The sequence below is a fragment of the Aulonocara stuartgranti genome (genome assembly GCF_965226115.1).
Source record: "Aulonocara stuartgranti genome assembly, chromosome: 3".
Taxonomy (NCBI): domain Eukaryota; kingdom Metazoa; phylum Chordata; class Actinopteri; order Cichliformes; family Cichlidae; genus Aulonocara; species Aulonocara stuartgranti.
In genome coordinates, this window is record NC_138941.1 from 74,541,968 (window position 1) to 74,569,180 (window position 27,213).

Consider the following 27,213-nt stretch of genomic DNA (forward strand, 5'->3'; position numbering starts at 1 on the left):
AAGGGCTTCCTGTGCAGCACACACACACACACACACACACACACACACACACACACACACACACACACACACACACACACACACACACACACACACTGCTGTGTTTGCGAGGTCGCTCACTGCTGGGACTCTAACCCTGAAACCAGGTCAGCAAACCCGTGAAGGTCTCTGCTGCACAGTGTCCTCACAAACACACACATATGAGGGGCTGTAGTTGATGGGTGATTATCTGAAGCCTGAACCAGACGACCCTGAAAAATGTGTGCATGTGCTTGTCTTCCTATTAGTGTGGGGACATATATCTGTTCAGACACTCATATGTCCTCATAAGAGTTTAAAATGTCAGCTTTGATTTTTGTTTGAGTTTTCTGGAAGTGAGTGTGAAGTCCTCTGAAGTGGTGAAACAGCTGTGTGTGTGGTGTAGACACAATGAGCATCCTTCATGGACACGCTCTCTGATATATGAAGTGTGTCGAACCACTTCCTGCTTTCTCTGAATCAAACGCACACACATGAATACCTGTGTGTGTGTGTGTGTGTGTGTGTGTGGGGCAGAGAGGAAGTGTTTGTGCTTCACGGTTGAACGAACTAAAGGACTTTAGATGAGGACTGAGTGTGTGTGTGTTCACTTCTGAAACTGATTCAGATGTTTCAGGGAGACGCTTCATGGCCCGGCTGCGATCAGGGTCCCTGTAAACCAACTCTCAGATTTAAATCACATCTCATTACCTTGTTTAACGTTTGTCACCTGTTAAATTATCACAGAGTACCGTGACCCATGACTGACTCACAGGTAGGAGATGCTCCTGGTGTCACATGCTGAACCTGTCCCACGAGCTAATACGAGCTTCAAAGTTTACCCACAATGCACTCTGTCAGGTTTTCTACAGTGAACGATCAGAACCAGGTCAAACATAAACGGACTGACGCTCACATGAAGCTGCTGCTGGTTTGTCTTCAGACGGTGACTCATGGCCGTAAATCTGATCTGAGTTCAGTTTCTAATAAGCTTAAATCTGTTCTTCAGCCCAGAAAGTTTCATGTGGAGATCTGCTGAACTGATGATGTCACAGGTCTGATGCCTCACATTGCATATGAAAGAATAACGAAGGACTAGAGTGAACGTCCACAGCAGGACAGCCGTTCAGGGAGGACTTCTGTCATAATAATAATAATAATAATGTATACTTAGCTTATTATGAGACAAACAGCACGCTGGCTCGCAACATGTGTAAACACTGAAGGTGACACAGGAAGTATTTTCCTGCTGACGCTGTCTAATCAGGCAGACGTCAGCTTGTTAGAAAAGCCAAAGAAGAAGAAGTCTTCATGTTCACAGGGTTCAAAGATCTGTTGAGCGCAGACCAAATGGATTCATGTTTCATAACTTATTCATACATGTTTGTGTGCTGTGGTGCTGGAAGCGGCTGCAGGCATCCAGTTGCTGCCAAGCACAGTTAGAAATCATCCTACTTTTAATCCTGTGAGTTCTCCGGGAGACAAAAAAATACTGATACAATTTAAGTGAGTCAGATTGTACTGTAACAGACCGAAACTTGATGTGACCCACTGTACACAGTGAGGACACTAACAGAGCAGTGTGCGCATCTTTAACATAACCTACAGGATGTCTGTGACAGGAAGTGAGAAGCAGAGCCCGTCCTCTTAAACCTGACGGACCTGAGCGATGGTCCTGCAGAACACATGGGTCCTGATGAAACACAGACCTGACCCGCAGACATAGATTAGGACAAATTACTGTTCACACACACACACACACACACACACACACACACACACACACACACACACACACACACACACAGACACACACATGCACGCACACACACACACACATCTGCTCACATCTGTTGGAAAAGATCTCGTCAGGCTGGATAAACGAGTGTGTGTCTAATTCAATTAGGCTGCTGTGAATTTCACACTTCATCAACACACACACATTTGCACCAGATGTGTGTGAAGAATCAGTTTGTGTTGAACATGTTTCACCTTCATGCAACCTCACAGACAAGGGAGGAGGAAACGTGGAGGCAGGAATCAAGGAGACACATGGAGGAGACAGAAAAGAAGAGATTAAAGAAGAGTGAAATTATTGAGGAGACAAGGAGAGAGGAGGTAATGAGGCAGGAGTCAAGGGTGAAGGAAACTTTGAGACAAGAACGCACAAGGAGGCAGGAGATGAGCTGAAAGAAGAAAAGGGTAAAAAGAGTAAAGAAGGAAGGAACAACCAGCTCTGTCAGGTGGCCCTGTACATCTTTAACCTGAGCCTGGAGAAGGTTCCTGAACTGTGGAAGACTTCCTGTGTGGTTCCAGTGCCAAAAATGCACAACTTCAGGCCTGTGGCCTTAACTTCTCATCTGATTAAAACCACATACTGTGTATGCTACAATTGTTTATAGTGTATTATCTTTCTTTTTTTAATTGATTGTACTTATTTGTAAAATATTTCCTTCTGATATCTGTACCTGAGCTGTCGTGGGATCAATAAAGTCTTATCTTATCTTATCTTATCTTAACAAGGAGACTGGAGACAAGAAGTGAGGATGTGTGAGTGGGGAAGACATGGTGGAAGGAGGAAGGAGAGAATGAGGCATAAAGAGGGAACAGAAATAAGGAACCTAATTTATTAAAAATTAAGGGCGCGAGGAGAGAACAAAAGAGAGGAGGCAAGAAGAGACAACAGGGATGGAGATGAGGAGTCTGTAAGTGTGAATAAAGTGATAGAAGAAGAGTCACGTGATGATGTACGTCCTTCCTTTAGAGGTTTGTGTTAAACATGCTCGGTTTGAACTCAGTTTTTTAATTCTTTAGACAAACATAGAAAATCACAGCATGACAAAAAACATCACAGCCTTTATTTTCAATCATGTGACTCTGACGCCCTCTGCTGGTCAGTGCTGACATCACATGGCTCAGAGACGAACAGTTTGTTTGGATTCAGGTTTATTTCTGCTGATGATGTCATCGCTCACCTCTGTGTCTGATAGATGGGACAGGTTACTGTTAATGTTTGTCTGACTGAAAGCCTAAACATTTATTCTTTACTGATGTTTAGTAACTTTAGTTACTTGATGTCGGTGAAATCTGTAGCTGGAGTGTCTGAGAGTCCATAAATGATCAGAGTATTGATCTGATGATGATCAGCACTCTCAGAGCGATGCATCTTCATGAAGGAGGAAACAGGAAGTCTTCCTCATGCTCTGCCTCCACGACCCGACTCTGGATACGAGGAAGAGAAGGAAGGAGGAAGCTGCTGTGTGGAGATGTTCCGATGGTGAGGTGTCAGAGTGACACGGGATCCACAGCAGCTCTGACTGCAGTTTCCTGTTTACACATAAAGGGCTCCCACCTGTGGCTGCACATGCTGCAAATTTTTGTTGCAAAAAAGCTTGAGAACCACTGTTGTATTGTACTTTGCACACCTCTGTTGCTTGTGAAGCTTGCACACAAGAATTTCACTCACATGTGCTGTGCCGGTGTACCTGCACATGTGACGTGACAATAAAAGTGATTTGATTTGAAACAAATGTGGTTGAATTACAACACTGCACGGTGCTTTAAAAACCTACAGCCACTTATGGCAAATCCTTGGTTGCAGTTGTTGCTGCTCAGTTAGCTCAACCAGTTATTATGTTTAGGGATTAATCACTTTTTCACACATGGCCATGAAGGTTTGTATTTTTCCTCTTAATAACAAACACCTTCATTTAGAAACAGAATTTTGTGTTTGCTTGTGTTATCTTTGTCTAATATTAACATTTATGTGATGATCTGAAACATTAAAGTGTGACAAGCACAAAAAAATAGAAAAACAATTTTTACTATACTCTGTAGTACATCGAGTTCTGCCATGGACACATGACTTCTTGTAAATCAGCTGTGTTTACATATCTAACTGAGGCCCTCATGAAGACTCGCTGATTGGTCGATTCATCGTTATGTTGGATGCAAGGATTTCCTGTGACTAACCACAAAAGCTCAAAGCCAAACTGCAACTTCTCACATTGTTACTGACTGCAGTGTGCTGCTCTCTTCACTTTCAGCCTCAGCAGAAATTCAGTGTAAGTTATTTTAATTTATCTCATGAATTAAGCTAAAGTCACTTTCTTCCTCTGGTCACCATTTTTATTCTTTAAGATAAGACACAGAAAATGTAGTTATTTTAAATAGATGTGGTAATATAATAAGTATTATTTAATAATTATACAGGTGAGGTTGCTGAATGACTTCCTGCCCCATCTGCTTGATGTGACCTTAGCTTTGGGTGTTACTTCATCATTACACAGTCTGCTGATTATTGAGCCAGTTTCAGTGCATCCGATCATATTATATTTAGATGAATAGAGAATAACTTATATCATTTATATGTATCATGTCTAACATAATTGTTTCAGATAATCTGATCTGCTGAATGCAGGGTTTTAGTTTAAATACATTCAAGTCTGATAATAGGCATTAATAACCAAAAAAAAGTCTGACAGGAGTCACTTTTGGATTTTCACAAAATAAAAACAAATTAGCTTTTTTCAGACTGTTAAGGGACAAGATTTCTACTTTGATTGTAAATCATAATTTTACGTTTTTTTCCTTTTAAATTCATATTCAAATAATATTATTCTTCATGTCTCGGTTAGAATATTATTTAAAGACACATTTGAAACTGCAGTGTGTAAATCAACTTTTATATAAATAAACCCTTTTTACCTTTTCCACTTACCAGAGAGGTTGTAACAGCAGGTAACTCCTCATGTTTCCTGTGGCAGAGTTTTACACAAGATGCTCTTCTGAATGTTGCATCCAAATCATAATCCAGTTGTTCACTTTATCATATTGCTACAGGAACAAATGTGATCTTTTACACAGTTTATATCTGAATAATAAACTTTACTGAAACATCATGACAGTGGGTTTTTTTTGTGTAATCATGAATTTTAGCGCTGCTTGCAGATCAGCTGCTGTGACAGCTAACCTTCAAACATCTTTATCTGAACTTTAAACTTTTTTGTTGATAATTATCTTTTGCATCTTAAGTTTAATTAAGAACAAGCATAAATGCCGTGTGATCACAAGTATGTGTATAAAACATCCTGGGTCTGCACAGAGGCGTCGTGGTGGGACATGTCTGTAACAGCTCACCAAGGAGGTGCCTCCTGATCAGAAATGACCTAAACAGACTCCTTTCTATGTGGATAAAAATACAAAAACTAGTTGCTGAAACCATAAACATGTTTATGTAACTGCAGCTAAAATTAAATTTATGCTTTGAACAATATTAAAACTGCTGCCTCGTCATTAGTGCCCAGACCTACTGTAGTTTTACAATTATCACTGAGGGGAACTCTGCTGCTTAGTTAAGTTGTTGGGTAACAGTACATCTAACAATTCCCCCTGAGCTCAATCACATGGTTCAATTTGTGAGAATATATTTTATGTAAGTTATGCTGTTGTAATAATCATTTTCTATGATCATGTGACAGTCCTCATCTGTTATTACTCGTAACTTCATTATGTGGGTATATATTGTGGTTCTTCTCTGTCATTTGAGAACTACTCAGTCTATTGTTATTTCATTCTGTTATTTTCGGTCAGTATGTTAACAGAGTTTACACTGATTAAAAAACATCTCTTGGTTTGTGGTTAGGCTGTGAATGTGCACACATCTTACAAATAAAGATGAGAATTTAGCAATTTAAATGGAGGCTAAAAGAGGTGCAGTGCTGTTTCTGTAGAAGAAGATGAATAGGAGAGTCTCACTACAGGTACATCAGCAGGTTTAATGTTTGTGTGATACTGACTGTAGAGTGCGACGAGTGTTCACTGCCCTCCAGTGGCCACAGTGAGGAACTACAGCACACAATTATCGGCAAATCTCCGTTAACGAGCTACCGCCGATCGCCCCGTGCATGGGGCTAGACGGCCAACACATTAACGAGCTAACTGCGCTAACACACTAGCTCCCACCCATGTAATTGAGCATTGCATGGCACATCCAACATACTGTTTTACTTTAGTCCATGACGCGCTTACCTTCAGGGTCATACGTCACATGAAAACCAAAATAATTCCAAACGCCAGATCTGAATGAGGGTGGGGGAGGTCCACTTCTGTCTCGCTAGCTTGCCCTGCGCTCTTCCTTCTGACGATGCTGTCTGTGTTGAGCGCTCAGTGAATCTGCGTTCGACTACTCCGCCTAGGCTGCACTCTCGAGCCTAGGCGGAGTAGTCGAACGCAGATTCACTGAGCGCTCAACACAGACAGCATCGTCAGAAGGAAAGTTGATAAAATAAATTACAAATTTTGTATTGTTCGATACATATGCGTACCGAACCGAAAGCACTGTATCGAATGGTTCAATATCGATACGAATATCGTTGCACCCCTAATAAACATATATAAATAAAACCCCTTTTTTACGTTAGTAATTCCTTTTGTGCATAATTTTATATTATTGTTAATAATAAATTAATTAAAGCAACAAAACAACCTGAAGATCCGGTTCGGAGCCAAAAGATCCGGATCGTTTTGGTGAGCCGAACCGAAAGAGCCGGATCTCTAAAAAGAGCCGGAAATCCCATCACTACCTTGTAGTACCATATCACCCTATTAGAGCACTTCGCTCTCGCTCTGCAGGCCTACTTGTTCTTCCTAGAGTATTTAAAAGTAGAATGGGAGGCAGAGCCTTCAGTTTTCAGGCCCCTCTTCTGTGGAACCAGCTTCCAGTTTGGATTCAGGAGACAGACACTATCTCTACTTTCAAGATTAGGCTCTCTATTCGGCACAGTGCTTTTGGAATGGCCAGCTGGTAAACCAGCTGACAGTGCAAGCAGGACACGTGCCCTTGGTGCACAGTCACTCAGATGCCCAGCAAATAAAATCCGGTCATTATTCTCTCCAGAGTTTTATCACATATTAATCATCCTATATGCTTGGAAAATAATTTTCTGGTGGCATTTTGGCACCAACAACCGGGGTGTTGTTCTTCTGTGTGAGTATCATGACTCACTCGATACAGCCTATCTCTGATAATTATGAAATGCAGCTAGGTCAGTGCTTTGTCAGTGTAGAAGCCTACATGCAGTTTAATTTGAAATGTATGCTTTTATTTTGATAGTGCAGAAAACAGGAAGTTGGGCGAGAGGAGAGTGGAGCCATATGGTTTTTTGACCTCGCAATCTCTCTTCATCCATTTTGAATTGACCTTTATAAGTTTTTGTAATTCGGAATTCTGTTGCTGTGTACCTGTTTGGACTTTTGAAGTAAATATTGAGAAGCTATCAAGGACTGCGGTTTCGTTTTTTGTTTTTTGTGGATAAGGAAAGAGGGACCAAGCGGAGCGTCAAGCTAAGGCTCCATTAGAAGGAAACCTACATTAGTCAAAAAACCTGCTCTTCACGGATTAATGGAGTTTGGAAACGCCTGACTATAAAGTAAGAAGGAAATACCGAACCGAGGAAAAACTGAAGATGGAAAACCGTAAGTCTTAAATTGCCTTGCCTTTTTTTTTTTTTTTTTTTAATTTGCTGAGGTGCATGTGTATTGATTGAGTTTGGAATTTTGCTACCCATGGACGAACAAAACAGTGGAAAAAGGATTGTAAAAATGACTGAGAAGGCTATGGAAGACTGCAAGACTAGAAATGTCAACACACGTAGACATAAGCTCTCTCAATTAACCGGCATGAAAAAAGAAATTGAGCAATTAATGGAAGATGATGCAAACGTTGACCTCGTTAAAAATAAATTACGAGTTGACTTTAGCTCTTTGCAGCAAGACTTTGCTAGCCTAAATTCTGAACTGCAACAACTTATGAGTGAAGAGGAATTTTTGGAAGATCAAAATAGTTGGTTTGATCCAAAGAACAAGTCCCTGAATGATTTCTTTTGGAAATGTGAAGGGTGGATGAATGAAGTCATGAAACTCTCTGAACAGAACAGAGAGGACGACACAAGAAAGCAGGCAGACAATAGGTCCATGTCATCAAAGTCGGCAAGCAAACGCTCCAGTAGATCTGGATCACAGCGCGGAAGCATTTCCTCTACATCTTCTTCTACATCTTCCTCTATTAGATTAAAGGTAGAAATGGAGCGTGCTGCATTAAAGGCAAAGGCTGCAGCTCTGGAGAAGAGTTTGGCAATAGAAAAGGAAGAAGCGGATTGGTACGCAGAAATGAAAGGAAAAGAGGCTGCAATAAAGGCTAAAAAGGAAATGCATGCTATGCAGACTGCCCTTGCTGAGTCAGATGCAAAACTGGAAGTTTTGCAAAAATATGAAGATACACAGCCAGACATGAGCATTTTTGCAGATGATGATCAGAATGGCAAAACTGAAATTAAAACCACATTCCACCCAACATCGCAGTACGTCTCATCAGCACCCTACGATGGCGACGATGTGCAGACACCAATGCATGAAAGGACAGTGCCTGCGCCAAGCACTGAAAGGGCCGGTGAACCTGTGCTCGATAGTTTGTGTCAAGCCATTTCTCAGCAAGTTAATGTCACTGAGTACCTGGTAAAGAATCACAAAGCTTCTCTATTACCTGACATCTCCATTCCAACTTTCAACGGAGATCCACTTGAATACAACTCTTTTATCGGTTCCATTGAACATGGAATTGAAAACCGCACTGATAATAATCGTGATCGTCTACAGTATTTGCTTCAGTACACGAGTGGACAACCACATGAGTTGGTTAAAAGTTGCATCCACATGGAACCTTCAGTGGGTTATACAAAGGCGAAACAAATGCTCAAAGAGTTTTTTGGAGATGACTTTAAGATAGCTGAAGCCTACATAAAGGAGGCCTTGGATTGGCAGACAATTAAGCCAGAAGACGGCACTGCACTACAGTCCTTTGCATTGTTTCTCACCGGCTGCTACAATGCAATGACAGATGTTAACTACATGGAAGACTTGGATAATACGTCTAACCTAAGGGCATTAGCTAACAAGCTTCCTTACAAACTTAAAGAAGCGTGGCGAAAATATGCTTGTGACCTGCAAGACAAAACGAAGAAAAAGGTCAAGTTTAAGGATTTTGTCAACTTTATCAATAAGCAAGTTAGGTACGTGCTACACCCACTTTATGGAAATATAAGGGAAACTACAACAGGTGTGAAGGACTCATTCAGACAAAGAGCAAAGCCACAATATGCAGAGACATTCAAACCAAAGAAAGTGTTTACAACAGCAATCACTGACCCTCAAATGGAAAACAAGACAGAAAGTGCCAAACAAGTGGCATCAAAAACACGGACCGTCCAAGTGGATTCAAGCAGCAAACCTTGTGTTTATTGCAAGGGAGAGCAACACAACCTCCAAATCTGCAGAAAGCTCAAGGACAAGCCTCACAAGGACAAGATTGAGTTTTTAAGGAGCATAGGACTGTGTTTTGCCTGTTTGAAACATGGCCACATGAGTAGCAGCTGCAAAGACAAGCTCCATTGTCAAGAATGCTCTCGACTGCATCCTACCCTGCTGCACATCACCAATAGGGACTCACAAGAAGAAACAGCAAGGGGGGCTGCTCAACAGTTCGTATCAAGTGCTCTCGTACAAACAACAGCAACTTTCAGCATGACTGGGGCCGGTAAGGAAGATTGTATTCTTCCAATCGTTCCAGTACGTGTCAAGGCCCAGAAAGGAACCAAGACAGTAACAACATATGCATTCTTGGATCAAGGCAGCTCAGCCACCTTTGTGACAGAGTCACTGATAAAACAACTGAACCTGAATGGACGAATTACGAAAATTTCACTCCGCACGATGGGAAATGAATCTGTTGTGAACACCTGCATTGTGACTGGACTGGAAGTCAGTAGTCTGGATGGTAGCCAGTTTATTAAACTTTCAGAGGTGTATGCACAAGACCACATTCCTGTAAGTAAAAACAATATCCCAAGCCAAGAAGATGTTGACAGGTGGTCACACCTGACGGAAGTGAAACTTCCCACTATCCAAGCGGATGTTGGATTACTCATAGGAGTGAATGTTCCCAAAGCCATGGAACCGCTTAAGGTGGTAAACAGCGTGGACAATGGACCCTACGCAGTGAGAACAATATTAGGTTGGACAGTAAATGGACCACTTAGGAGTGGAGGCGACATGAGTGGGAGAAACAGATCGGCACAAGTGACTGTGAATAGGATATCAGTAGCCAGGTTGGAAGAGCTCTGGCAGCTACAGTTTAAGCAGGACTTTCCTGATGCAGGACAAGACGAAAATCTTGAAATGTCCAAGGAAGATCGTCAGTTTCTGAACATGGTGTCTCAGTCTGCAAAACTGGAGGATGGCCATTATAGTATTTGTCTTCCAGTGAGAAGCAAGGCGCTGTGCTTGCCAAGCAACAGAGAAGTCGCAGTGCAACGTGCGCTGAACTTACAGAAAAGATTCACCAGAGATGTCAAGTTTTACGAGGAATATGTTGCATATATGGATGATATCCTAAAAAAGGGTTACGCGATCAAACTGAACGATGCTGAATGTAAGTCACTGGAGGGACGAACATGGTATTTGCCTCATCATGGAGTGAGACATCCGGTCAAGCAAAGGTTACGTGTTGTCTTCGACTGCGGGGCAAGCTTTCAAGGAACATCGCTGAACCAGCATCTCTTGCAGGGACCGGATTTGACAAGCTCACTGGTGGGAGTCCTCCTGAGGTTTCGACAGGAGATTGTGGCAGTAATGGCTGATGTGGAGGCCATGTTCCACCAGGTCAGAGTCAGCAAGGAAGATACAGATCTCCTCAGGTTTCTTTGGTGGTCTGATGGGAATTACAAGGAGAAGCTTGCAGAACACAAAATGTTGGTCCACATCTTTGGTGCCACCTCTTCGCCAAGTGTTGCATCTTTTGCACTTCAGAAATGCGCTACTGATTTCGAAAGGGAATTTGGTCAAGAAGCTGCAAGGACAGTCAAGAAAAATTTTTACGTGGACGACTGTCTTAAGTCAATTGCAGAGGAGGATGCAGCAATCACCCTGTGTTCTGACTTGAGGAACATGTTGGCAAAAGGCGGATTTCGACTAACAAAATGGTCAAGCAACAGCAGAAAGTTGCTCAACTCAATTCCCGATGAAGAAAGAGCACAAGGATTTAAAGTTCTGAATCCGGACGAGAGTAATTTGCCGATGGAAAGAGCATTGGGAATTCAGTGGTGTGCTGAATCAGATCAGTTCAAGTTCAAGATCAACCTTAAAAACAGACCGAACACTAGAAGAGGACTGCTTTCCCTTCTCAGCTCCATCTTTGATCCACTGGGATTTGTTGCTCCGGTGATTCTGTGTGCGAAAAAAATCTTGCACGATTTATGTCGGAGGAAATACGGCTGGGATGAATACCTACCGGAGGACGTCATTAAGAGCTGGAATAAGTGGGTTGCAGATTTGCAAAGGCTTGACGACTTTGGAGTTGACAGGAGCATCAAGTCAAAGCAGTTTGGTGCACCAGTCTTTGCGCAGTTGCATCATTTCGCTGACGCAAGCGAAGACACTTATGGCACAGCAAGCTACCTGTTGCTGCGCAATGCAAGTGGCGAGACTCAGTCCACCTTGGTAATGGCAAAGGCAAGGGTTGCACCTTTGAAGTGTCCAACCATCCCACGAATGGAACTGATTGCCGCAACTGTTGCAGTGAAGATGGATAAACTTCTAAAGAAGGAACTAGAAGTAGAACTGCATGAATCTGTTTTTTGGACAGATAGCACGGCTGTGCTAAAGTACTTGAATAGTGAAGGCACAAGATTCAAGACCTTTGTTTCTAATAGGATCTCAGTAATCTTGAGCCATTCTCACATTCGGCAGTGGAGATATGTCAATACCACTTTGAATCCAGCAGATCATGTCTCTAGAGGACAGACTGTTGCAGCATTCTTAAAATGTGGCGATTGGCTTTCGGGACCAAGTTTCCTATTCTGCTCAGAAGATCAGTGGCCGAAGAATCCAGATCCCAGAATGCTGGATTTTGATGACTTAGAGGTCAAAAGAGAAGCTCAGACACATGTCATTCAGATGCAAGGGCTCAAAGACGCAGTAGACCAGCTGATGAATCACTACTCATCTTGGACAAAGCTAAAGCGTGCTGTAGCCTGGTTCATGAAACTGAAGAGTTTGCTTAAGGAATTAATAGCAAAGAGAAAGGAAGCAAGCACAATGAGTGAGGAAATCAGGATGAGCCAATTCAAGAAAGCTTTCAAGGGAAAAAATCTAACCTGTGATGATTTGTCTAAAGCAGAAATGGAAATTGTGAAGTACTGTCAGAAGCAAAGTTTTGAACAGGACTTGGCAATGCTGAAAGAACATCAAAGGGTGAAGAAAAAAGGCTCTCTCTACAAGTTGACTCCAGTACTGCAAGATGGAGTCATAAGAGTTGGAGGAAGGTTGAGTCGAGCAGCGATGCCAGATGATGCTAAGCAGCAAGTCATCTTGCCAAAGGAGTCACATATCACACAGCTTGTGTTAAGACATACCCATGATGTTACAGCTCACGCCGGACGGAATCACATGTTGGCTCATCTGCGTCAAAAATTTTGGATCCCTGGAGCAAATGGAGCCATTAGAAGGTTCTTGTCAAAATGTGTCACCTGTAAAAGGCTACACGGAAGTACTGGCAAACAAATAATGGCAGATTTACCAAAATGCAGGATCCTGCCTGATGACCCTCCGTTCACCAAAGTAGGTGTTGACTACTTTGGTCCATTCCTGGTAAAAAGGGGAAGAAGTCAAGTAAAAAGATATGGTGTCATTTTCACATGTCTTACCACACGAGCTGTACATCTGGAGGTTGCATCTTCACTTGACACTGATGCGTGTCTCAACGCCATCAGAAGATTCCTTGCCAGAAGAGGACAAGTTAAAGAGATGTACTCGGATAATGGAACCAACTTCCGATCAGCTAACAGTGAGTTAAAGAAAGCAATTAAAGAATGGAACTCCAGTATGATCATAAAATCATTGCAGCAAAGGGGGATCCAATGGCATTTTAATCCACCAGCAGGATCTCACCATGGAGGAAGCTGGGAGAGACTCATCCGCTCAGTGAGAAAAATTTTGAACGTCACAGTAAAAGAACAACTGTTGGATGAAGAAGGTCTCCACACCTTGCTGTGTGAAGCTGAGGCTATTATAAACAGCAGGCCTATTACAAAGGAATCTTCAGATCCCAATGACCTGGAGGCTTTAACACCCAACCATCTCCTGTTGCTGAAGGTTAAGCCAGAATTACCCCCAGGAATCTTCAACAAGGATGCCCAGTATGTAAATCGCAGGTGGAGACAAATCCAATATCTTGCAGACATTTTTTGGAAACGCTGGTGCAAGGAATACCTCATGCAGCTCCAAGAGCGTCAACGATGGACTACACCTAAGAGAAATTTCCATGTTGGTGATGTTGTGCTGATCGTAGATGACACAGCACCCAGAAATTCATGGCCACTAGGAAGAATCGTAGAGACCTTTCCAGACCAGAAAGGTCTGGTGCGTCAGGTGAAAGTAAAGACCAAGACCAATGAGCTTTGTCGACCAGTTACAAAGCTGTGCCTTTTGCAAGAAGCTGAAGATAATTGATGCACTCTTCGAAAATCAAGAACTAGTTTCCTCTGAGGGGAGGAAAGTGAAAGAAGATTCTTTTAAGATAGTTGAAGTTCAGTTAAGTGATGTAGCCATAGATCTTTTCATTTAAGTTAAAGATTTTGTAGTAATTGTTTCAAAGACATTGATAACAATTAGGGGCCGGTAATGTAGAAGCCTACATGCAGTTTAATTTGAAATGTATGCTTTTATTTTGATAGTGCAGAAAACAGGAAGTTGGGCGAGAGGAGAGTGGAGCCATATGGTTTTTTGACCTCGCAATCTCTCTTCATCCATTTTGAATTGACCTTTATAAGTTTTTGTAATTCGGAATTCTGTTGCTGTGTACCTGTTTGGACTTTTGAAGTAAATATTGAGAAGCTATCAAGGACTGCGGTTTCGTTTTTTGTTTTTTGTGGATAAGGAAAGAGGGACCAAGCGGAGCGTCAAGCTAAGGCTCCATTAGAAGGAAACCTACAGTCAGGGTGCCCCATGTGACCTTAAATTTTTATCACCTGCTCACAAAGTGAGTGTTTCATCAGTTTCATGAGACTGCTTTAGTGGGAAATCACCTGTGGAGGCGGGGCCACACAGTAAACCCCTTTTGTGTCCTCCCCTCCCGAGTCAGCATTGGATGAGCTCGGGTCACAGATGAGTGCAGCACAGGCGCTATGTGTCACTAACAGTTTATTAAACCCCGCCCAATCTGCCCCCAAAATTAGGGGATGCATCATGTGCAAACTAATTGGCGAGTATACCCATGGCACCTTACTGGCACGTGGTACGTCCATCCTGGACCGGGGGCTGGTGTCAAGAGGGTCAACAAGACAGGACAACTGCTCCACCTCCGTCAACAGGCACTCCTGATGCTGGTGTCCTGGCCCAGCCCAAATCCAGCACTCCTGTTGCAGCATTTGTGCAGTTCCCTGTGAGATAGGAGCAACTCCCTTAGTTACTAAAGACAGGAGAGAGTTGAAGGCCAGTAGTTGCAGCGGTTGCTTTGCAACTGGCGAAACTATAGTGCAGCGGATCAGACCCAGTAGCTCCCCCTTTGTGTGGCCAGGCTGTAGCCACCTGGCCTCTATACATAGCACCTTTTCCTCCGGTGAAAGTCCTGACACCCCTCCCCCACCCATACACTTTCACTCAAGACCAGGTTAAGAGACAAATGGAGTCTTCCATAAACTGTTCATGCTGAGTCTGAATCTGCAGAGGGTCCCAGTGCTGTGGAAGACATCAGTCCTCGTCCCTGTACCAAAGACACCACGTCCCAGTGGTGCCCAGGATTACAGGCCTGTGGTACTGACCTCCCACATTGAAAGTGATGTGCCAAGGTTAGTGATGTTGCCACAACCATACATGCCAACCCTCCCGATTTTTTCCCGGAGAATCCCGAATTTCAGTGCCCCTCCCGCAAATCTCCCGGAGCCACCATTCTCTCGAATTTCTCCAGATTTTCCACCCGGACAACAAAACTGAAAAACCATATCACAGAATTCATCGCGCAGCCCAGCCAATTCCAGTCTCCAACAATGGCGGCAGCGACTTAGTTTTAATATTACTCTTATTTCTCTTTCTGGGTCACAAAAAAACTTTTAACATATTTTCAGGATGTCTGGAGTTTTGATCTCCTCCATACCTGCTGCATGCCCTGGAGGATGGGGCTGTGACCCCCCCACACCCTCTAGCACAGTGGTTCTTAACCTTGTTGGAGGTACCGAACCCCACCAGTTTCATATGCGCATTCACTGAACCCCTCTTTAGTGAAAAATAAAATGTGATTTTTTTCAAATTCAAGACATAGATATGTTTTTTACTGGTGCACAAAATGAGCCGTGCATGTCATGGCGGAGGCTCTGCCGAACCCCTGAGACTGACTCACCGAACCCCTAGGGTTCGATCGAACCCAGGTTAAGAACCACTGCTCTAGCAGATCATTAGATGAAGGAACCTTTTAATACAAGCGCGTCCATGCTCACAGGTGTACACACGGGTGCTCACACACACAAACTACACCCTTTTTGGCTCCTACCTCAAAGCACACTGTGTGCTGTTGATCTTACGTGCTGCACAATAATGTTTGATATTTAGTATTTACTGTTATATTCCCATATATCATTGTAATGTTGTTTATTGTATTGCTCTCTTTTTCTTCTGCTTATTTTCTTTTCTTTCTCAAGAGGTGATCCAGGTGATCGATATATGTTTTTTTTTGTCTGCTTATTTAGTTGGTTTTTGTTTTTTTGCCCTTTATCCCCGTCCCTCTTCTCCGCTGTTTTTCCCCCCTCTTCCTTTCTCCCTTTTCTTTTCCTCATTCAAGTCTGTCCCGTATCTAGCAAGTGAAAATAAAAAAATAAATAAAATAAACAATAAAAGGTGGATCAAATAGACCATTACGGCAAGGCTGGGATGGTCAGTTTGGTAAAGTAAATCCGTTGGGCATCTTTCCTCGCCTTTAGACAATAACTCCGATGGCAAAAGAGCCAAACGGGACAGGCAAAAAAAACAAAACAAAACAAAAAATATTTTCAGGTGAGAATCGATTCTAGAACATAAATGATTGGTATCGGAGGAATCGATATTTCAGGACTGCACATCACTAGTATAACTAGTATAGATTTGCACTTCCCAGCCACTGTGAGTTAAGGATGGTAGTAACGGATTAGCTTAAAAACACATTTAACTTACCGAAAAAGTGCAGCGTGGCCTCGGGTCCTTCTGTCGTCTAGTCCAGTTTACTGAAGAACACCTCAGGCTGTCAGGTTTGGGTTTTTTTTGCTTGTCCCGTTTGGCTCTTTTGCCATCAGAATTATTGTCTAAAGGCAAAGAAAGATGCCCAACGGATTTACTTTACCAAATGGACCATCCCAGCCTTGCCGTAATGGTCTATTTGATTCACCTTTTATTGTTTATTTTATTTTCACTTGCTGAATACGGGACAGACTTGTTCAGTCTGTCAGGTTAAAACAGTCGGGCGTGTTTTCGTAGCGTAAACGCTGGCCCTTCTCTCACAGCTAAATCTGCTATTCCCGGACAGAGATACGCAAGTTTCCTCGTGACTGCAGCTGTCAGTCAAAGCTGTTATGATGACGTTTCACCCCAATTTAACATCACCGCGGTAGGAATTAGAATCAAACTTATGGGAGAGGAGACCCCTTGGACATAAATCAGCGTGATGAGAGCTATTGATAACAAAAGAAAGAATCTTTGGAAAAAAATTATCTGAGAATTAATTTATTTTAGTCTGACCCCAGTCCCATCCACTAACATGGAGGAGGCGGGGTTTATGACCTATACTGCAGCCAGACACCAGGGGGCGATAGAGACGTTTTGGCTTCATTTTTGGGGAGCTGTCGGTCGTCCATGTTTTCTACAGTCATTGGTCTAAACTCATTTACTAATAAACTAGAGCACCACTTTTTTCTTCTCCACCCTGTGCTACCTTCACAGACCCATATCTCCGTAGGAAATTACATTTCTCACAGCAATTCACAATAAAAGAAAGATAATTTTTTTTAAACAATGCAAACATGTTTTCAGTCACTGAACTTTGATATTTTTAAACTCTTCTTATCTATCTCAAAACAAATGAATTTATCTAAGGACAGTTTCTGAGCTTAATACTTAAAAAGTCTGACAGTTTTACTCTCCCCCAAAAAATAAAAACAAAAACATGTGATCTATGATTTTAAGCGATAACATTGAATAGAAGTAGATACTCTATATACATATTCTTTAGTTGAAGATAAAAGTGACATTTTCTCAGGTTTTCTTCTTCTGTTTAAGGATCAGCATGGAGGATCTAAATGATTTGAATCCAGAAGAAATTCCTGGAGTTAGAGAAGACCTGGAAAACGACACTGCTGCAGCAGCCGCAAGGATTCAAGAATACTTAGAAACACTAAATAATATTCCACTAAATATCGCCATCACAGGAGAAACTGGAGCTGGTAAATCCACCTTTGTTAATGCCCTCAGAGGGCTGTCCAATGATGATGAGAAAGCTGCGCCTACTGGTATTACAGAAGCAACCTTAGAGTGTACGCCATATCCCCATCCAAACTATCTCAATGTTACTTTATGGGATATTCCTGGAATCGGCACCACCAAGTTTCCAGCTGATAAGTACCTGAAGCTTGTTGGATTTGAGAAGTTTGACTTCTTCATCATTATCTCAGGCATTCGCTTTACAGAAAATGACGTGAAACTTGTAAAAGAGATTGAGAGGATGGAGAAAAAGTTCTACTTTGTTCTCTCAAAAATTGACAACGATATACGAGCTGAGAGAAGAGAGACAGACTTCAGTGAAGAGGAGACTCTTAAAGTAATCAGAGAAGACTGCGTTCACAGTGAGTGTCTCATCACTTAAATCTCAGTGATATCTGAGATTCACTTTTAAAAAACATTCAGATCCAAGTTTTAAATGATTTGTTGTTGTTTTTATAGGACTTCATATTATATGCATTTTTTTACATTATCTTTATGTGTGTTTCTTCTGTGACACAGGAGTTGCACAGTTAGGCATCGAGTCTCCAAAGGTCTTCCTGGTGTCTAGCTTTGAGCTCCACCTGTATGACTTCCCTCTCTTGCAGCAGACCTTAGAGAGAGACCTTCCTAAGAACAAGAGGGACACTCTGCTGTTTGTCATGCCCAACATCAACCCAGAGATCATCATCAAGAAGAAGGAAGCTTTTCAGAACAAAGTATATTACTACGCTACTCTGTCTGCAATTGGATCAGCTGTTCCACTTCCTGGGCTTTCCATGCTTGTTGATCTTGCTGTGCTGGTTAGTGCTGTCACAGAATATGTTTTCGCGTTTGGTCTCAATGTGTCATCTCTGAAGAGACTTTCTGCCAGAACAGGTGTGCCATACGCTGACCTGTGTGCTGTCATCAATTCACCACTGGCTGCAGCAGAAATAACTAAAGAGCGCGTCCAGCAGGCACTGACCGAACTTAAACACAGAGCTACAAGAACTGCAGCATCCAGATATATTCCAATTTTTGGAATCCCATTAGCACTGATTTTCTCTTTCAACGAAAACTGTAAAACTCTGGAATTGATCCTTGATGAGCTTGCTGATGATGCTCAGAGGGTGTTCGAAAGAGCTTTAGTCTGAATACATCAGCGTGAATTTGAAAGTAAAAGATGAGTAATGAATCATCAATAATAAATATACTGAAACCCGTAGCCTGTACATAGCTTGTACACTCGCTACAGCTATACCCTGTACATACTTATAGTATACTCATAACATACCATGTATATTGTAACATACCTATAATAGAGCTATATTCTGTATTATATCTACATTATCGCTAAAGAACTTTCTGAATGGATGCAAACTGCATTTCGTTGCCTTGTACTTGTGACATGTGCAATGACAGTAAAGTTGAATTCTATTCCATTCTATTCTAAACCAAATCACGTTGCACTTGTACGTTTGAGCCATAATCATGCTATAGTTAATAAGTGTATCAAAGGCCTCAGCAAGTCTCATTTCTTCTCATTAAATCAATACAGGAACAAATGTGATTTTATTAATCAGATAAAAACTGTTAGGAAGAGCTCCTAACTTTTTTTTCTAATCTTTTGGTGATTTGATTTGGTGATGTCATTACTTTTTACAGATCAGGTCATGTGTTAGTTACTCCTGAAACATCATCATCTGAACTTCTTTTATTTGATTTACTTTGTGATGAAACTCTTTTTTTGTTATCATATCTTAGCTTACAGCATAATAAATACTTTTACTGCAGTGTGTTTGATGATGAACAGAGATGTGTGGAACAGGAACTAAGCTGTGGTGTTTTTGTCCTGTTGTTTTTTTTTCTTTGGGTTTTTTTTATGTTTACTTATAAGATTTTAAATTCAAAATTACATCACACCAAATCACACCAGACGAAAGAAACAAATTTTAAAACAAAACAAAACATCCAAACACAGAGAAAGGAAATCAAAAAAACCCCACACTAGTTGGTGAGTCCAAATCAAAAGTAAAGACAAACCCTAGAGTCTGAAGAAGATGATCTTATGTGTGAAGTTAGACAAGGCACCAAAGAGTTCACTGAGTCGAAAAGATGTGGGGAACAAGTCCAGGATGGAATCAGGGTCCGGCAGAAGTGCGGTTTCATATAAACGTAAAGTGCAGTCAAATATGTTAAAGATTATGTTTAATCCCCGTTAATATGATTGAAGAAAGGGCCCCAGTTTTCGACAAATTTAATGTGAGTGTCATCCAGACAATAAAGCACCTCTTCAACATACAAACATGCAATCATCTCAACCAAACCCAAAAAAGGGACATTTCCAGGAACTAAGAATAAACCTTTTAGCTACAATCATGCCAAACATAAAGGTTTTCTAAAGAGGATGTCTAAGTGCCAGTGAGATTAGGGACCAGCTTAGCACGGCAACTATACCATCTGCCTTTAATCTTAAGCCACAAATCATTTATCGCTTATTTATTTATATAGCACATTTAATTATGACAGCAATGTTGACCAAAGTGCTGTACAATGTCTAGGGCATGCATGTAACTATTTACACTGACCACAGCAGCCTCAAGTGGTTGATGTCTTGACCAAATCCCCGCAGGCTTGCTCGGTGGTCTCTTTGCCTTCATGACTTTGACTTCAGCATTATCCACAAACCTGGAGAACGTAATCAGGCGCCCAATACCCCTTCACGTAAACCCCTCCCAGATGTGGATGCCCCTATCGATCTTCTCCCTCCCTATGCTGTGATTGGAAGCATGGACCTTCGTGCTCTATCTTCTGTAATTGTTTTGGACCGCCCGCATGTTCGTCAATTGCAGCTTGAGGACCCAGCCACAGGCTCATTGCTCCATCAGCTGGAAAGTGACCAACAAACTGAGGAGGATAATCATCTGAAGAAGTACGTTGTACACGATGGCCTCCACCCACTCAAGCAGATTAAACTGTTTGCTCTGTATAGGAATTTCTTTCACTTATGTATTAATCACATTATTGTATGATGCCTTGGTGCCACTGGATTTTAACATGTCTGACACTCATACGTTAATAGGGGGTGTAGTAAGGAAGTTGGGGGAAGCAGACAACTCCACAGGAAGAGTCTTTTGTCTCTTTGAGGACTCTGGGAGGTAGCAAGGGAGTGTGAACCTTAAGGTGTGAAACAGCTGTGTACTGCCTTTTGTTCCTGGAGAAGGTATTTAACTGAGAGCCATGCTAGGCTCAGGGAGACTCTGCTGACCGTCTGTCCCGCGGACATGCAGGGACTTCATCAAGCTTGGTTGTCTGTTCTTTGTGTGTTTATTTAAAGAATGTTAGCTACCGCTCATCGCTCGTCTGCAGGCTTTATTTAAGTGGAAAACGTCCACAACAGCTCCTACTGCACTCCTTGGTTATCTGCTCAAGTTGTACAAAAGGCCCCGTAGTTATGGTTTTATTCTGTTCAGTTGTTAGTTCACCTGTAGTTTTGTAGAGTGGCCAGTAGAGGTCACCCCACCGCTTTGTATGAGAGACTATGTCCAGGGAGAGAGTGGGCAAAGCACCTGAGCCTTTCTGCTCCAGATTACCGGCAGAGAATTGGTTATTCCGTGAGAAGTGTGCGTTAATGAGCAATGTAAGTTGGTGATGTGTGAGGATGTGATAATAAGATGTGTTTGGGACTGTAACCAAGGTTAGGGGGGAAATGACTATGTTTCTGTCTGTGCCGCTAGCGGGTGCTAAGCTAAGCTAACTCTCCTGCCGTGTGGTTGGGTATAGCTGTGTACCGGGTTAGCTCTCTCAGTGGGTCTATGCCTGAGTCGTGGGTAATATATGGCCTATGGTATTAAAGGGGATGTTAGTTCATTTCCCGCCTGTGTTTATGTTGATGTACTCTGGAGATATTGTTGTGAACACTTTAGCAATGTAGCACACACACACACACACACACATCCATGCCCACGCACCTAAACCTGTATGCAATACCTGCTCCTCTGACAACCTCTGTTACCTTCAACTGTGTGAAGTCAATACAAGAGTCTGCACTATCCTCAGTGTCTTCATTGTCTCCCTTCTGAACATTCATCCGGGCCTTGAGCAGTGTTCTGGCCGACACTCCGGGGAGTGGTAGCTGCAAACCTGAACTAGCACCTTACAGTCCTTCCAGTACAAGCTATCTATCCAACACAAGTATTACCACGATCATCCTACAGCCGGACATCTGGGCATTGCAATAACGCTGGCATGCTTGCTTCTCACATTCTTCTGGCAAAAACATGAACTATGATGTGAAAAAGTATGTGGTCTCATGCTTTTTGTGTCAAGCCACAAAGCCAACTCAAAGAAAAACAGCAGACCTTATAGTCCCTATCCAACCACAAAGACCATGGGAGTACACGTGTGTAGACTATGTTGGCCCACTGCCCTGCACACAAAGAGGGAATGCTTATATCCTTGTTTTTGTGGACTATTTCTCCAAATGGATCAAAGTGAGTGCTGTAAGAGAAGCCACTGCTCAGGTTGCTGCTAACAAGTTCATTACTGACATTTTTGCTCGATCTTACCTTATTTCTGATAGGGGAACACCTTTCATCAGTAAACTATTTGAGCATGTTGTGCTAACATTTGGAACTGAACACAGACTAACAACTGCGTACCATCCTCAAACTTATGCAACTGATCGTGTAACTCACACTTTGAAGACAGCCATTCGAGCATATGTTGGGGATAAGCACGCTTCATGGGACAAATATCTTCCCCAGATCTGTTTTGCACTGTGTACTGTGCCTCACAAGAGCACAGGCCTGAGACCATCTATGATGCTTTATGGGCGAGAGTTGGACACGCCCTAGGACCTCATTACTCAGCCCTCCTGGGAAGGACTGAATGACCCTGAAACGTCTTACTCAGATAACCTGAGAGCTTCACTTCAGGATGGTCATGATCAGGGTTAGGGTTAACTAGTACAAGCATGGTGCTTGTAGAGAGTCATAAACGACAAAAGCATTTCTATGATCTGAGATGTCGCCTGGTCTCTTATGAAGTTGGAGACCTAGTCAGAGTAAAGTTGCACCCCAAATCAGATGCATCATCCAACTTTTCTGCGAAGTTGCCCCCCCCTTTACACTGGTCCCTACTCTATCTCCAAGAGGATGTGTGGTGCAAATTACTGTCTCACCACAGTGGACACTGGAGAGAATGTTGCAAACCTGCAACTATTCTACACCTGGGCCATAGCTTTATCTGGCAAATATACAAATCTAAAGGCTTCGTAAGCTTTGGATCTCAGTCTTCCAGATAGCAGCTTGTCTCCTGCTCTTTCAGACCCAGACCGTAGTGACTTTGATGCTGTTGATAAAAACACTGTCTCTCCTGCTGATACTGTGAGCGTACTGATACTGTCCCACTTTTTTTGGACTGGAACTCTTCGCAAGAGTCTGCTGACATTGCTCTGGAGACAGCGGTTAACAGCTTACCTCCTGATGACAGTGGGTGTGCTTTTGGAGGTTCTTATAACCTCAGACCGAAACGTTCATACATTGTTTTAGTAAGTATCCAAAACATACATGTTTCATTATATAATTTTTTCAAGGGATCTTATATCTGTTTTCACACTTATATGCTTTTCATACAAGTTTCACACAAGACAGATACAAACTTTATAAGATTTATATATATATCTTTTCCAAAATGGAAAAGCTTGTCCCGCGTGCAACTTGTTCAAAATGCAGCCACAATATTATATTTATTGGCTTTTGGTCCCACTAGTAGTCAAGCACATTATGGGGAGCTGCTATAAATATTAGATGTCATCTGAGCGTCCCTGAATTGCTCACCTGTTGTCATTTTGTTGTCATCCGGCTTTTCGGTCACTCAACTTCCCCCGATGTTACAGGTAGGAGTTGCATACATTTTGCTCCTGCCTTAGCCTGGAGCTAAGGCAGGAGAATTGGTAGTACTCATGTTGTGTTGTTCGTGTTACAGAGATCATCCATGGATTACCTTCCTAAAGCCTAAATCGTGTCTGGTATGTGTTTATTTGGTGCCATGCGTACATTATTTCACTCTGTGGTAAATCTAGAGTAAATACTAGATGTAAATACTTCAAAATATACGCCGTTCAATAGTTGACTTTAATCTTACAGAGAATGTGATGATTTTATGGATAATTAAAGTCAGTCCTATATCCACAAACACAAGAGGCTGAAAGTCAGTGATGCTGCTCGGTTTGCAGTCCTGAATTTCACGGCACAAGCAGGATCCACTGCACTGTCAATGTTATATTGCTGCCTCTGTTCGGTGGTGTCGAGCCAAACGCACTTTAACGTGTGTTTGAACGAGCTGACGGTTCACTCGTTAAGCTGAAAGAAAGATGCTTTAATCACAGGAGTCACACATGTGTCCACTGCACCATCTGGGAACTCTTCTTGTTTCGTAATAACACAAACACTAAATCCTCCTTCTCTTGTGCTGTTTTGTAGCAGTGTATACTAGTGATGGGATTTCTGACTCTTTTTAGAGATCCGGCTCTTTCGGTTCGGCTCACTAAAAAGAGCCGGCTCTTTCGGCTCTGAACCGGCTCTTCAGGTTGTTTTGTTGCTTTAATTAATTTGTTATTAACAATAATATAAAATTATGCACAAAAGGAATTACTAACGTAAAAAAGTGGTTTTATTTATATATGTTTATATATAAATATATACGGTGGCCCCTAGAGACAAAACACGTACAAACTCCAAAACACATTTCTAGCATGAACTGAACTTCCAAAGCAGAGCTACTAGATCACTTAAATTACACAATTGAAAGCATGAAAGCATATGTGTATTGTTTGTGTATTTATACACAGGCACTCATATATATTCAAATAATTTAAAAGCAATGTTCATTTACCTGTTACTACCACACACCAAATCTGGTCGTTGGTACTTGCTGGCTTGTGTAGCCACTAGGTAACAAAAGCTCAACACTGCACCCAGCATCCTGGAGCACTTCTGTTGTCTTTTGTACGTGTTTTGAGTTTTTATGTGCTTCTGAGTTTTTACGTGTTTTTACGTGCTTCGGAGTTTGTACGTGATTTGAAGTTTATATGTGCTTTGTCTGTAGGGGCCACCGTAAATATACTTTTATTTATTCACTCCACATAAAATGTAATAAATAAATCATATAATACAAAAATCAACTATTCACATTTCAACTTTTAACTATTTAAATTTTCAGCTTTTTCCTTTTACAAATTTAAAGTGAAACAACACAAAACACTGCAAACCACAACACAATTAAATATAAATTTTTAATTTTAATAAATTTAACATTTTCTTTTTTTTTTCTGCCCATTCTGTTGGTTTTTGTCTTTTGCCCTTCTCCCCCGTCCCTCTTCTCAGCTGTTTCTCTCTCCCTCTTTCTTTCTCCCCTTCTTTCCCCCAGTCAAGTCTGTCCCGTATTCAGCAAGTGAAACTAAAATAAACAATAAAAGGTGAATCAAATGGACCATTATGGCAAGGCTGGGATGGTCAATTTGGTAAAGTAAATCCGTTGGGCATCTTTCTTTGCCTTTAGACAATAATTCTGATGCAAAAGAGCCAAACGGGACAGGCAAAAGAAAAAGAAAAAGAAAATAATCATTTACTTACTGATTAACTTAACATTGTTCATATTGTGCAATATAATGTTAATATTTACCTGAGGTTATTATTGCTGCAGATGACACTCCACTTTGGTCTTTCTTGTTGTTATCTAAGACCATATGAGAAATAAATAAATACCACTCCACCTTAAAGTTCTTTGAACTTGTGTATTTTTACTACAGCTGCTGGTTTCCAGTTACCAGATCTGGGTATCGTGTCTTCAAAGAGAGTTGACTGATGAAAAGTGAGCCTCTTCAAGCATCTGGTTTGGTGAATCACCCTTTTTTCTGAACTCTTATTCACAGTCTTTGCTGTGTCTTGGCTTACATAGGCCTGCTGCATCTGAAAAATGATGATCGACAAAGAAAAACAAGGTTACTTTAGCTCATCTAGATGTAATGTTCAGATTTGTTATGTAACAACTGGAATTTGGTGTTGTAATCGTAATGAGCTCATCGCCGTTTCCCTGTCCTGTACATATAACACACAGAAATGCAAGAAGAAGAAAAAAATTATAAACCAGTTTCATGTTGGTATTGATGGTTTTAGAAACAAATCAAACTGCAAGGAATGAACTTTAGCCCCCTATTTGTGAGTAAAAGCATTTTGTAATAGTGCACCACTATAAGTGCCTGTGCTGATTTGTTAGCAAATAGTTTTTGGACCGTCCAAGTCCTCAGAACTCACTGCTGGTATTATACATACACCAGCATGATCATTAGATTTACTGCAGCTTTCTACTCCTCCTCATGACCTCACTAAAAATGGACTGCAGCTAACTCACCTCTTCCTCAAACACATCTTTTCTGAATTGTCTTTGAATTTATCTGGTGAAGGCTTCCCATTATGTTCCATCCTCTTCGAATAAGCTGAGTTCTTCTTCTTCTGGTTCCTCCCTTTAGGGGTCACTACAGTGGATCATCTGCCTCCATCTTATTCTATCCATAGCCGCCTCCTCGTTCATACCAACCCTATCTATATCCTCCATCACTATATCCTTGAACTCCCTCTAAGGGCTTGCTCTTTCCCTCCTGCCTGGCAGCTCCATATGGAACAATATATTCACTATGCCTCTTCTACATATGTCCAAATCATGTCAGCTTTGCCTCTCTAACTTTGTGTCCAAACCACTCAACATGAGCTGTCTCTCTGATGCACTCATTTCTAATCTTCTCCATTCTGGTCACTCCCAAACAAAATCTTAGCATCTTGAGCCCTGCCATCCCCTGCCTGGCCTTTTGCACTGCTTGTTGCTTTGGATGCTTGACTCCAGGTATTTAAACTCATGTACCTTCAATACCTTTACTCCTTGCATATTTCATATGAGCTGACCATCTGACGTCAAAGAATACAAAGACATATTTTGTTGAATGCATTGAAACAGAGGACAATTTTTACCTTTTCCATGGCCACTTTGTGAATCATTTGTCACAAATGTTCTGCTTCATCTTTAGATTCATCCTGTGTGGGTCTGCTATCATGTGTCCCATCCTCTTCAGATGCTGCCGCCATCTGTTTTCAGAGAAGACAACAATATGTTTGGCTCATTTTTGATGGATTGATTGTGGAAGCACCGAAACTGAGGATGAATTTCACCTCTCTTTGTGGCATAGGACACCCAGCTTTGTTTTTCATGGCTACCTTAGGAATCCTTTTACGTTCTTGTTCTTCCTCCTCTTCTGAATAGCCTTCAGATTCATCCTGTGTGGGTTTCCAGTCATCTGTCCCATCATCTTCAGATGAGCTAACAGACTGCTTTTAGAGCAGAAAAATACATATTTTACTCATTTTCATGGATGTTTGGAAACAAAACACTTACATCTTTAACTGCAGGAGAAGAAACTCTGCTGGATTTTTCCTGCCCACCTTAGGAACCCATTCCCTCGCTTCATCATCCTCCTCCTCTTCTGGATTGTCTTCTTGTGTGAGTTTCCCCACATCTGTCGTATCATTTTTGTAAAAGACCATCATCTGATTTTAGAAAAGTAAAAGTAAAAAGCTAAAAGATTAGTAATCAGTGAAAACACTAAAA

At 41.7% G+C, this 27,213-nt stretch overlaps 1 protein-coding gene and 1 long non-coding RNA gene across 3 annotated transcripts; one reads left to right on the forward strand and one right to left on the reverse strand.

Moving 5' to 3' along the window:
• The first annotated feature begins 3,977 nt into the window (after positions 1–3,977).
• On the forward strand, positions 3,978–19,492 carry LOC309703589 (interferon-inducible GTPase 5-like). Of its 2 annotated transcripts, XM_082528504.1 has the most exons (3): positions 3,978–4,082; positions 17,371–17,933; positions 18,091–19,492. In XM_082528504.1, exons 2-3 carry the CDS (start codon positions 17,378–17,380, stop codon positions 18,702–18,704), a joined length of 1,170 nt encoding a protein of 389 aa, XP_082384630.1. In that variant the 5' UTR covers positions 3,978–4,082; positions 17,371–17,377; the 3' UTR covers positions 18,705–19,492. The 2 variants fall into 2 exon arrangements, with proteins under 2 accessions (XP_082384630.1, XP_082384631.1); XM_082528505.1 differs by lacking the exon at positions 3,978–4,082 and having other exon boundaries at positions 17,202–17,933.
• Positions 19,493–26,629: 7,137 nt separating this feature from the next.
• Positions 26,630–27,061, reverse strand: LOC309703747. Its single transcript, XR_014276012.1, has 3 exons — positions 27,048–27,061; positions 26,823–26,933; positions 26,630–26,693 (listed from the first exon to the last, which is right to left on the reverse strand). It is a non-coding gene; the product is annotated as an uncharacterized lncRNA (long non-coding RNA).
• Positions 27,062–27,213: the final 152 nt, after the last annotated feature.

Bases quoted from the DNA above. Each gene is read 5' to 3' on its own strand.
- LOC309703589 (XM_082528504.1), top strand. From the start codon at position 17,378: ATGGAGGATCTAAATGATTTGAATCCAGAAGAAATTCCTGGAGTTAGA. The intron at 17,934-18,090 runs GTGAGTGTCTCA...TCTGTGACACAG, and splicing joins CAGAGAAGACTGCGTTCACA to GAGTTGCACAGTTAGGCATC.